We start from the raw sequence: 12984 nt of genomic DNA on the forward strand, positions 1-12984 counted from the left end.
TAGAGTCAAAACAGAAAAAATGCCACACTCTCTGCGCTTACAGCTCAAGCAGAAAAAAATGAAAAGTTGGCTTACAAAATGGATTATTTTATCTTTAAAAAAATTACTTAAAATAACTCAAATAACTGTAAGCCTATGGGCCCAGCTGTTTACAGATCGCTTCATAAGAGCCGACTACAACAGTGAAACTCTCGGCAGGGCCCTCTACCCATTTGACCCCTACAAAAGCTATCCTGTAGACCGACTCTGTTTACAGCGCTGCGGAATCTGTTGGCCCTCTACAAATACCTGATAATAATAATAGATCTAAATAGATATATAATCAAACATCCTTAAAAGTTGCAAGCTTTTCCACAACAAAATGCATTATATTTAAAAACTACATCCATTTACAGAACCAGTTTTGCAAACGTATTTTTGAAATGTTGTATTTGTAAATACTATTTTCTGTGCCACTACCAGTTCTGGCATGATGCGCAAGACACCATCAGGCCCATTTATCAAGCTCCGTACGGAGCTTGACGGGCCATGTTTCTGGCGAGTCTTCAGACTCGCCAGAAACACAACTTATGAAGCAGCGGTCTAAAGACCGCTGCGCCATAACCCTGTCCGCCTGCTCTGAGCAGGCGGATAGGAATCGCTGGAAATCAACCCGATCGAATACAATCAGGTTGATTGACACCTCCCTGCTGGAGGCTGATTGGCCGCGAGCCAGCAGGGGGCGGCGTTGCACCAGCAGCTCTTGTGAGCTGCTGGTGCAATGTTAAATGCGGAGAGCGTATTGCTCTCCGCATTTAGCGAGGTCTTGCGGACCTGATCCGCAGTGTCGGATCAGGTCCGCAAGCCCTTTGATAAATTGGGGCCCATGTATTGGGCATAAGTGAGAGGTATAAACTTTAAACACGATCTCATCTGAACAGCCTAACAAGCATCTATGAATCTAGCCCATTGTTTTAAATAGACAAATATGTCGCTAAAGATTCTTTCATTTGATACTGGAATCGATTATTGTGTATGAAGCTTCACTGTTTCAGAAGTTGAAAACATACCTTAACAATGACATACTGCATGAGGCCTACATAGTACAGTACAGACATCACACAACTGAAGAAGACAACAATGGGAAGAGCCTACAAAAGAAATTAAAATGTTATATTCTATCATTGTTTTCTACATTTTCATTTTCTGTGTCCCAAGAATTTTGAAGAACTCCATACTTTCTCCAAACATTGTTATTTTTATGAAATGTAACAATCAATGCAGTTTTGAGATCAATATAATGCCAGCATTTTCTGAAAATGTCAAATGAAAATATAACACTACAAGGCACACTTAAAGCTTTTTTCCCCATATTGCAATATAAATAAATAAATGGTTGTTTCATGGGAGTTAGGCAGATGGATTGATTCGTATAAAATATTCTTCAGTTCTGACAGGACAAAACATAATTTATAGAAATACTTTGTAGTTCATTCCAAATCCCCATTATTCTAAATCGCTTTTGTGTCTGGTGGGGTGATGGGTGATAGGTATATTGTCACTATAAGGGGCCTATTTATTAATGTGGGAGCGGATATGATCAGATATTGCGGATCATGTCCGCTGCACATCTATAAATGCCGACCGCATACTCTGTCGGCTTTTTTCATTGCACCAGCAGTTCTTGTGAACTGCCGGTGCAATGCCGCCCCCGGCAGATTCGCGGCAGGGGGTGTCAATCAACCCTCAGAGCAGGTGAACAGGTTATGGAGCAGCGGTCTTTAGACTGCTGCTTCATAACTTCTCTTTCCGCTGAGCCGGAAACACGGGGCATTAAGCTCCATACGGAGCTGGATAAATATGCCCCTAAAACTCAACCATCTCCCTTAACCAGCTCAATACATGGATATATTTAATTTTTATATTCTGATTTTCCCCTAACTAATTAGTAGCTTAGTCTACATATTTATTAGTTAAAAGTATCATTCCTTTTGATGAATTATGTATTACATTGATTTGTTAAAAATATAAACTCTGTTGAATTATTTTTCATATTCACTTAAGTTATTTTCACATGTTCTTGCATGTTTATACTAAAAATTATAAATGGGGAATCCACAAAGGTCTGAACGTGGTATTGTGTACTGATCCTATAATATACTCTGTACTAACTTATTGTGAACACATCACAGTCAAAAAAGTGGCACTGCAACACAATGTGCAGTTTAATAAATGCAATATGTTTAAATAAATAAACAAACAAAAATGTGTGCATCTAAAAGTGTAATTACTAACCTGGAAGGCAAAAACGTCCTTGATAAGGTTTTCTCCAAACACAAATTTTGAACCAGCTATTGTGTAATTTAGGAAAATCTGACAAAAGACAAAGATTGAATGTAAGAAGTAGCAATTCCATCATTTAGATAACGGGATATTTAACTAAAAAAATATATAACATGCAGTGTTTAAAATATGGGGCAAACTGTTATGAATTTAAAACAAACAACATACATGTTTGTATACAACTGATCCCCAAGGATATATTGATCATAGACTGAAAAGGACAAATCCATTACATACACAAGCAATCAAATCCCTGAAATTTGTTTCTAGCCAGAAATGTATCTAAACCATTTTTAAATGTATCTAAGGCATTGGCATTTACTACCTCCTTAGGTAATGAGTTCCACAATTCGATGACTCTTATTTTTTGTAACTCTACACTTTATTTCTGCTTATGTAATCAGAATACTGTTTCCTTAGTTGATATGTACAATATACTCTGCAGAGCTAGTACTATTACAGCCAGCAGTGCCTGGTAGCTGAGTAGGTGTAATACAGATGGTTAGGGAGCGTATGAAAAAAAATTGAGTTGTGTGAGGAAGAAACAATACTAAAGTATCATACAGTTCATAACAGGAGATGACAACACTGACAAGTTCACACTCAGTTCTAACAACTTTAGCGGCAACATTTTTAATACATTATGGGCTAGATTACAAGTGGCACAATATTTTTTTTCTCGCAATTCCGAAAACTCCGCTAGAGTTAAGTTTTTTAGGCTAGCCGTGTTGTGTTTGTATTACAAGTTCCAAAAAAACGTATTTTGCACAAGCGGTAACCCGAACAGCGCAAAAATCCTAACACATTTTTCGTGCATGTATTCCCCCATAGAAATCAATGGAGAATAAAAAGCTGAAAAAAATCTAACACCTATCGAGCAAACGACATACCATATTCGCATTAGCAAATGTGAAATATTTACAGTAAATACATAGTTAAAATCTTTATTAAATATGAATATTGCATATACAGGCAGTCCCCAGGTTACGAACAAGATAGGTTCTGTAGGTTTGTTCTTAAGTTGAATTTGTATGTAAGTTGGAACAGGCACTTTTTTTAGGTGAAACTCTAGCCAAACATTTTTTTAGTTTTGGATAGCATAGGATAAAGTTTGTTTGCTATCTGTGCCCCTGTTCAGAAAATTTCACATCACTTTCTGTCCTTGTGACAATTCGATTTTCAGTAATTTGGATTATCCTGGAAAGAAGGATTGTCGATAAAGCTCTATTTTCTCTGTTTGTAAGTACGAGTTGTACTTAAGTCGGATGTCTGTAACCCGGGGACTGCCTGTATATGGTTTTCATCTACTTAATGGCAAAGGGCTCTAATTCAGTAATATATTTGTATATATGTGTGTACATATATATTAATATTTTTATATGTGTATATATTTCTGTAAATACATATATAAACATATAAATACATTAATGTATATGTACACATATATAGACATATACTATATATATATATATATATATATATATACATATACAAATACATATTTTGCAATGTATCTGTATGTATCACCATGTTAAAGTTTTTTTTCCTCTAACACCTGAGATCTCATAATTTTGAGCCCTTATAGCTTTTTTGTGCAATATGTATGACTGTAAACCCCTCAAATATTGGGTGCTTCATTTTACAATTGTTATATTTAACTTTACAACCTGTATTTGTTCCCCAATAAACTTGAATGCTTGAAATCCAGGTTCAGTGCGAATGATGAAAATTCCAAGAACAAACTCAATTCCAAGGCCCCAAAATACTGCACGCCAAGAAACCTGGTAAACAAGAAGGAGACAAAAAATCATAACAATCCTTTTACAGAAGAAAGTTGCTATAAAAAATCTACAAACTATCCATTAATACCTAGTCACTTTACCTAAAATATCCTAAATGTACCATGTTTGTGGGGTTTTAGTATGTACTAAGGTTTATGCTTCCACACAGGTCATAATAACCACTTATAGGGTCCCCTCTCAGTAGAGCAACAATAAAAGGCTTTGTTATACATTTAGTTATATATGAAAATACATTTTTAACTTGCTCATTATTGATTTGGAGGAAAATATACTTGACTATATTTGTTTTCATAGTTCTTTTGTGGGAAACCTGGTCAATCAGGGAATGGGATAAGTGGGAGGTGGGTGTCGGCTTAGGACTACTTTTTTTTATTTCTGGGGAGCCCCTATTTAGGTGAGTACACTACCAATAATTGTTCTTTTGTCCTCCCTTATTTTGACTTTTTTTTAATCTTTTCAACAAATAGTGATACAATTATAGTATTTTGCATTAATACCAGAGAAGCGTAGTGTAGTGTTTTTAATTCTTATCAAAAGAGTTCCCCATTTTGTATCTGCTGGTTCAGGTTGTTTTATTGGCATTTTGATTAAAAGTTAAAGGTATATGAAACCCAATTGTTTTCTTTCATGATTCAGATAGAACATTTGATTTTAAACACCTTTCTAATTTACTATCTAATATCAATTTATCTTTGTTTTTTTCTGTATCTTTTCTTGAAAAGCAGGGTGTTACCTCAGGAGTCGGTTCATTTCTGTAGCACTATATGGCAGCAGTTTTGCAAGAATGTTATCCATTTGCAAGAGCACTAGATGGCAGCATTATTTCCTGCCATGTAGTGATCCAGATGCCTACCTAGGTATCTCTTCAACACAGGATATCATGGTAATGAAGCAAATTTCATAATAGAAGTAAATAGGAAACTTTAAAAAAAATTTATACTCTGTCTGAATAACAAAATAAGATTTTGGGTTTTTATAGCTCTTTAAGTTTTATGTTTTAAAAATATGATATTTTGCATGGATTGTGTTACTTTGCATTTCTATTTTGCCTTTCTTTTGGGCCCCAGTTTGAATTCTGAGATACAAGAATTACTAGAGGAGACAGCCCTGAATAACTAAAAGTAGACTAAAACACAGGGTTATATGAGGTTTAGTTTAGCTTTCCACTTTTACTTTTGAGACCTTTCAAAGAAAACAAGGAACAGTCATGATCTGCCTTTGGTGTATTGAAAGAGATAACATAAAAAGGGAAATATTGCTTGCACTTGTAGAAATGCAATAACAATTACAGTGATGGATCACTTGTGGGTCGGAATCACACTTAAGGGTTAAAAAAAGCTTCATGTGAGTGTGCAAGTTTGTGCTGTGCAGGACCATTGTTGTAAGTGACGAGAGGGGGGTTCAACATCCTGATTTAAGGCCATGCAGGAAGTAAGCAGCCCTCTTTCAGCTGTGCTGCAGCCAATAACTGTTTCCCACTCTCCCTCCCCTTTCTTTGAGTTGCTTGAGCATCGGTGGTGATGATGGCACTGAACACTCGGCTCCCTTATAGTTGCTAGCATTTTAAGCAAGAATAGGTTTAGTTGAAATAGCTGTGTGTTTGGAGGAGGTACTGTGTGACAGACAGGTTGAATTGGGGGGGGTGAAGCCCACTAGGTGTGAGTATAGCGGGTAGGTAGCCCAGAAAGCTCAACCAAGTCCCTTACTCTGTGGTAAAGGGAGTGGTATGCTAAATTACAGGTACCTGATCTGGGGCCATGACCAGTTGTAGTAAGGGTTAATTTGGAAATTCAGTTGCTGCCATCTGGTAAATAATAGCTAGATTATGAGTTTTGCGGTAAGCTGAAAAAGCAGCGTTAACAGGTCCTAGCGCTGCTTTTTCACTACCGCTGGTATTCCGATACTTGCAGGTTTAGGGGCACCGCACACTTTTTTGGCCATAACGCAAACCAACTTACGTAAATTTCGTAAAGCCTTTTTTCTATGGGACTTCCATAGCACCGGTATTACGAGTTTGTCCTGGGAGGCCAAAAAGTGAGCGGTACACCCTACCCCGTCAAGATTCGTACCGCATTTTAAAGTCAGTAGTTATGAGTTTTATGTTACAACGCTGTAGCATAAAACTCATAACTAAAGTGCTAAAAAATACACTAACACCCATAAACTACCTATTAACCCCTAAACCGAGGCCCTCCCGCATTGCAAACACTATAATAAAATTTTTAACCCCTAATCTGCCGCTCCGGACATCGCCGCCACTATAATAAACATATTAACCCTTAAACCGCCACACTCCCGCCTCGCAAACACTAGTTAAATATTATTAACCCCTAATCTGCTGCCCCCAACATCGCCGCCACCTACATTATACTTATTAACCCATAATCTTTCGCTCCGGACATCGCCGCCACCTACATTATATTTATTAACCCCTAATCTGCTGCCCTTAACATCACCGACACCTACATTATATTTATTAACCCCTAATCTCCCTCCCCCAATGTCGCCGCAACCTACCTACATTTATTAACCCCTAATCTGCCCCAAAGAAATCAGCTCTTTTACCTGTAAAAAAAAAATACAAACAACCCCCCCAACAGTAAAACCCACTACCCACACAACCAAACCCCCCAAATAAAAGCCTAACTAAAAAAAAAAACCTAAGCTCCCCATTGCCCTGAAAAGGGCATTTGGATGGGCATTGCCCTTAAAAGGGCATTTAGCCTCTATTGCAGCCAAAAGCCCTAACCTAAAAAATAAACCCACCCAATACACCCTTAAAAAATCCTAACACTAACCCCCGGAGATTCACTTACCGGGAGAAGTCTTCATCCAAGCGGCAAGATGTCCTCAACAAAGCCGGCAGAAGTGGTCCTCCAGATGGGAAGAAGTGATCCTCCAGATGGGCAGAAGTCTTCATCCAGACGGCATCTTCTATCTTCATCCTTCCGACGCGGAGCGGCTCCATCTTCAAGACATCTGGCGGGGAGCATTCTCTTCAATCGACGGCTTCTTCGGAATGAATGTACCTTTAAGTGACATCATCCAAGATGGCGTCCCTTAGATTCTGATTGGTTGATAGAATTTTATCAGCCAATCGGAATTAAGGTAGAAAAAATTCTATTGGCTGATGTCACTTAAAGAAACATTCATTCCGAAGAAGCCGTCACTTAAAGAAACATTCATTCCGAAGAAGCCATCGATTGAAGAGGATCCTCCGCACCGGATGTCTTGAAGATGGAGCCGCTCCGCGTCGGAAGGATGAAGATAGAAGATGCCATCTGGATGAAGACATCTGCCCGCCTGGAGGACCACTTCTGCCGGCTTCGTTGAGGACATCTTGCCGCTTGGATGAAGACTTCTCCCGGTAAGTGAATCTTCGGGGGTTAGTGTTAGGATTTTTTAAGGGTGTATTGGGTGCGTTTATTTTTTAGGTTAGGGCTTTGGGCTGCAATAGAGTTAAATTCTCTTTTAAGGGCAATGCCCATCAGAATGCCCTTTTCAGGGGCAATGGGCAGCTTAGGTTTTTTAGTTAGGCTTTTATTTGGGGGGGTTGGTTGTGTGGGTGGTGGGTTTTACTGTTGGGGGGGTTGTTTGTATTTTTTTTTTTTACAGGTAAAAAGAGCAGATTTCTTTGGGGCAATGCCCAGCAAAAGGCCCTTTTAAGGGCTATTTGTAGTTTATTGTAGGCTAGGGTTTTTTTATTTTGGGTGGGCTATTTTTATTTTGATAGGGCTCTTAGATTAGGTGTAATTAGTTTAAATATCTTGTAATTTGGTGTTTGTTTTTTTGGTAATTTAGCTAATTTTATTTAATTTATTTAATTGTATTTAATTTAGGTAAGTTATTTAATTGTAGTGTAGTGTTAGGTGTTAGTGTAACTTAGGTAAGGTTTTATTTTACAGGTCAATTTGTATTTATTTTAGCTAGGTAGTTATTAAATAGTTAATAACTATTTAGTAACTATTCTACCTAGTTAAAATAAATACAAACTTGCCTGTAAAATAAAAATAAACCCTAAGCTAGCTACCATATAACTAATAATTACATTGTAGCTAGCTTAGGGTTTATTTTACAGGTAAGTATTTAGTTTTAAATAGGAATAATTTAGTTTATTGTTAGGTATTTTATTTAGATTTATTTAAATTATATTTAAGTTAGGGGGGTGTTAGGGTTAGGGTTAGATTTAGGTTTAGGGGTTAATAAATGTAGGTAGGTTGCAGCTACATTGGGGGGAGGGAGATTAGGGGTTAATAAATATAATGTAGGTGTCGGCGATGTTGGGGGCAGCAGATTAGGGGTTCATAAGTATAATGTAGGTGGCGGTGATGTCTGGAGCAGCAGATTAGGGGTTAATAAATATAATGTAGGTGTCGGCGATGTCGGGGGCGGCAGATTAGGGGTTAATAAGTGTAAGATTAGGGGTGTTTAGACTCGGGGTTCATGTTAGGGTGTTAGGTGTAAACATAACTTTAGTTTCCCCATAGGATCAATGGGGCTGCTGTTACTGAGCTAAACGCTGGCTTTTTTGCAGGTTTTAGACTTTTTCTTAGCCGGCTCTCCCCATTGATGTCTGTGGGGAAATCATCCACAAGCACGTACAACAAGCTCACCGCTGACTTAAGCAGCGCTGGTATTGGAGTGCAGTGTGGAGCACAATTTTGCTCTACGCTCACTTGTTGCCTGTTAACGCCAGGTTTGTAAAAACCTGTAATACCAGCGCTGTATGTAAGTGAGCAAGTGAGAATAAACTGCATGTTAGCACCGGACAGCTCATAACGCAAAACTCTTAATCTAGCCGTATGTTGGCTAAAAAGTGCTAAATAAGTTATCTATAAACAAATACAACCGTGACCTGTCTTCCTCCAATCTGGTGTTTGTGAGTTTTGTGGGTTCTCCTTACAAAAAGAACAAGTGGGTAATTTTATTCCTTATGTGATCTGGCAATTTACTGGGTATTGTACCACTGAATACTTATGTTTAAAGATAACTTCAGATATGTTCATTTACCGAACGATGATGCTTTGATAGGATAAAGAGGATGATGATGAACATGCAGACGCCTCCAAATGATATGAGCTGCTGCGGCCTCTTGGCCGTGTCAACTACAAGCCAGGCAATGAGGCCACCAAGGACCAACAAAGCAAACACCCTGAGAGAGACAAAAAAGGGTTCAACAATACAAAAAACACAGGTATAGGACAGACAGACAGACCTTTACAAAAACCATATTTCAAGGCACCAAAATAAAATATTCTCATATTTTATAAACAAAATCAAAAGAGATTACAGCTGTCAAAAGAAAATATTCAAGCAACAGCTAGAATTGTGTGCAAAACTGAACCTTTTCAACTGGAAGAGCAAGAATCATAGGGTAGGTACTTGTATTTTCATATAGCTGAAGTATTTATTAATCATTGTTATTTAAATAGTGATACAAAATTGAACCAGCTGTTTTTTATTATATCATACTATGGAGATATAATCATGACATATTAGTGAAAATAAGTACGGTACAAATTATGATATCCAAAGTTAATTTTGTAGGTAAATGAATATAGGTAATACATATTTTTGGAATAGTGTAGTAAATTAGAGCAATTCATTGGAAATTATCTCCAGGATTCCAGGTATAAGGAGGTGAGAACTGCTGTGTTTAAAGAAAAAATAAATGAACTAAATAAATAATTAAATAGATAGAGGGGTAGTTATCAAGCCGTCTACTTTACCTGCCTTCGCCCGGTCCAATACGCCCGCCTAAGCTCACCTACCATCGCCGCCGGCGGACCTGAATACATTCGCCTAAGTTATCAAAAAAGCTGTCAAAAAGCCGTGCACCAAGTACAGGGCGATGAGCAGCGGATTGTGATAGTTATCACTCATCCGATCTCGCTGCTCTTCGGCTTTTTTACAGCTTTATTGACAAGCTGTCACTAAGCACCCACACTAACTACACTGTTCTACCCCCTATACCGGCGCACCGGAGCCCCCCGCAACTAAATAAAGTTAGTAACCCCTAAACCGCCGCTCCTAGACCCCGCCGCAACTCTTATAAATGTATTAACCTCTAAACCGCCGCTCCCGGACCCCGCCGCCACCTACATTATACCTAGTAACCCCTATCCTGCCCCCCCCTATACCGCCGCCACCTATAATAAAGTTATTAACCCCTATCCTGCCGATCCCGGACCCCGCCGCAACTAAAATAAATAGTTTAACCGTAAAACCGCCGCTCCCGGACCCCGCCGCAACCTATATTAAACTTATTAACCCCTAATCTGCCCCCCCCTACACCGTCGCCACCTATAATAAATGTATTAACCCCTATCCTGCCCCCCCTACCACCGCCGCCACTGTAATAAATTATTAACCCCTAAACCTAAGTCTAACCCTAACCCTAACACCCCCCCTAACTTAAATATTAATTAAATACATCTAAATAAATTAACTCTTATTAACTAAATGAATCCTATTTAAAACTAAATACTTACCTTTAAAATAAACCCTAATATAGCTACAATGTAAATAATAATTATATTGTAGCTATCTTAGGATTTATTTTTATTTTACAGGCAGCTTTCAATTTATTTTAACTAGGTACAATAGATATTAAATAGTTATTAACTATTTAATAGCTACCTAGTTAAAATAAAGAGAAATTTACCTGTAAAATAAAAACTAACCTAAGTTACAATTACACCTAACACTACACTATACTTTAATAAATTATTCCTATTTAAAACTAAATACTTACCTGTAAAATAAACCCTAAGATAGCTACAATGCAATTAATAATTACATTGTAGCTATTGTAGGATTTATATTTATTTTGCAGGTAACTTTGTATTTATTTTAGCTAGTTAGAATAGTTATTAATAGTTATTAACTATTTAATAACTACCTAGCTAAAAGAAATACAAAATTACCAGTAAAATAAATCCTAACCTAAGTTACAATTAAACCTAACACTACACTATCATTAAATTAATTAAATAAATTAGCTACAAATAACTACAATTAAATTAAATTAAATAAACTAACTAAAGTACAAAAAATAAAAAAAGCTGTTACAAAAAAAAAAAAAATAAGTTACAAACATTTAAAAAATATTACAACATTTTTAAGCTACTTACACCTAATCTAAGCCCCCTAATAAAATAACAAAGCCCCCCAAAATAAAAAAATGCCCTACCCTATTCTCAATTAAAAAGTTACCAGCTCTTTTACCTTACCAGCCCTTAAAAGGGGCCTTTTGCGGGCATGCCCCAAAGAATTCAGCTCTTTTGCCTGTAAAATAAAAATACAACCCCCCCCAACATTAAAACCCACCACCCACATACCCCTAATCTAACCCAAATCCCCCTTAAATAAACCTAACACTACCCCCCCTGAAGATCATCCTACCTTGAGTCGTCTTCAGCCAGCTGACCACCGATGGAACCGAAGAGGAGATCCGGAGCGGCAGAAGTCATCATCCAAGGGGCGCTGAAGAAGTCTTCCATCCGATAGAAGTCTTCATCCAGGCGGCGTCTTCAATCTTCATCCATCCGGAGCGGAGCGGAGCCATCTTCAGACGAGCCGACGTGGATGATGGCATCCCTTCAATTCCGATTGGCTGATAGGATTCTATCAGCCAATCGGAATTAAGGCAGGAAAAATCTGATTGGCTGATGCTATCAGCCAATCAGATTTAAGTTCAATCCGATTGGCTGATCCAATCAGCCAATCAGATTGAGCTTGCATTCTATTGGCTGATCGGAACAGCCAATAGAATGCGAGCTCAATCTGATTGGCTGAATTGGATCAGCCAATCGGATTGAACTTCAATCTGATTGGCTGATTCAATCAGCCAATCAGATTTTTCCTACCCTTAATTCCGATTGGCTGATAGAATCCTATCAGCCAATCGGAATTGAAGGGACGCCATCTTGGATGACGTCCCTTAAACGAACCTTCATTCGTCGTTAGTCGTCGGGAAGAAGAGGATGGATCTGCGTCGGCTCGTCTGAAGATGGCTCTACTCCGCTCCGGATGGATGAAGATTGAAGACGCCGCCTGGATGAAGACTTCAATCGGATGGAAGACTTCTTCAGCGCCCCTTGGATGATGACTTCTGCCGCTCCGGATCTCCTCTTCGGTTCCATCGGTGGTCGGCTGGCTGAAGACGACTCAATGTAGGATGATCTTCAGGGGGTAGTGTTAGGTTTATTTAAGGGGGGTTTGGGTTAGATTAGGGGTATGTGGGTGGTGGGTTTTAATGTTGGGGGGGGTTGTATTTTATTTTTACAGGCAAAAGAGCTGAATTCTTTGGGGCATGCCCGCAAAAGGCCCTTTTAAGGGCTGGTAAGGTAAAAGAGCTGGTAACTTTTTAATGTAGAATAGGGTAGGGCATTTTTTTATTTTGGGGGGGGCTTTGTTATTTTATTAGGGGGCTTAGATTAGGTGTAAGTATCTTAAAATTGTTGTAATATTTTTTAAATGTTTGTAACTTATTTTTTTTATTTTTTGTAACTTAGCTTTTTTTATTTTTTGTACTTTAGTTAGTTTATTTAATTTAATTGTAGTTATTTGTAGCTAATTTATTTAATTAATTTAATGATAGTGTAGTGTTAGGGTTTAATTGTAACTTAGGTTAGGATTTATTTTACTGGTAATTTTGTATTTCTTTTAGCTAGGTAGTTATTAAATAGTTAATAACTATTTAATAACTATTCTAACTAGCTAAAATAAATACAAAGCTACCTGTAAAATAAATATAAATCCTACAATAGCTACAATGTAATTAATAATTTTATTACAGTGGCGGCGGTGTAGGGGGGGCAGGATAGGGGTTAATAAATTTATTATAGGTGCGGATCAG

General features: G+C 37.8%; 1 protein-coding gene across 1 annotated transcript in view; it reads right to left on the bottom strand.

Moving 5' to 3' along the window:
• The window catches only part of LOC128664475 (sodium/nucleoside cotransporter 1-like), a 108046-nt gene that overhangs the window by 38555 nt on the left and 56507 nt on the right, over positions 1 to 12984 (bottom strand). The window contains exons 6-9 of the mRNA XM_053719300.1: positions 9135 to 9276; positions 3990 to 4103; positions 2275 to 2352; positions 1050 to 1130 (exon numbers count right to left, since the gene is read on the bottom strand). Coding sequence (XP_053575275.1) covers positions 1050 to 1130; positions 2275 to 2352; positions 3990 to 4103; positions 9135 to 9276 — 415 coding nt within the window. The remainder of the gene's footprint in view (positions 1 to 1049; positions 1131 to 2274; positions 2353 to 3989; positions 4104 to 9134; positions 9277 to 12984) is intronic.

This window comes from Bombina bombina, chromosome 6, assembly GCF_027579735.1.
Source record: "Bombina bombina isolate aBomBom1 chromosome 6, aBomBom1.pri, whole genome shotgun sequence".
Lineage (NCBI taxonomy): Eukaryota > Metazoa > Chordata > Amphibia > Anura > Bombinatoridae > Bombina > Bombina bombina.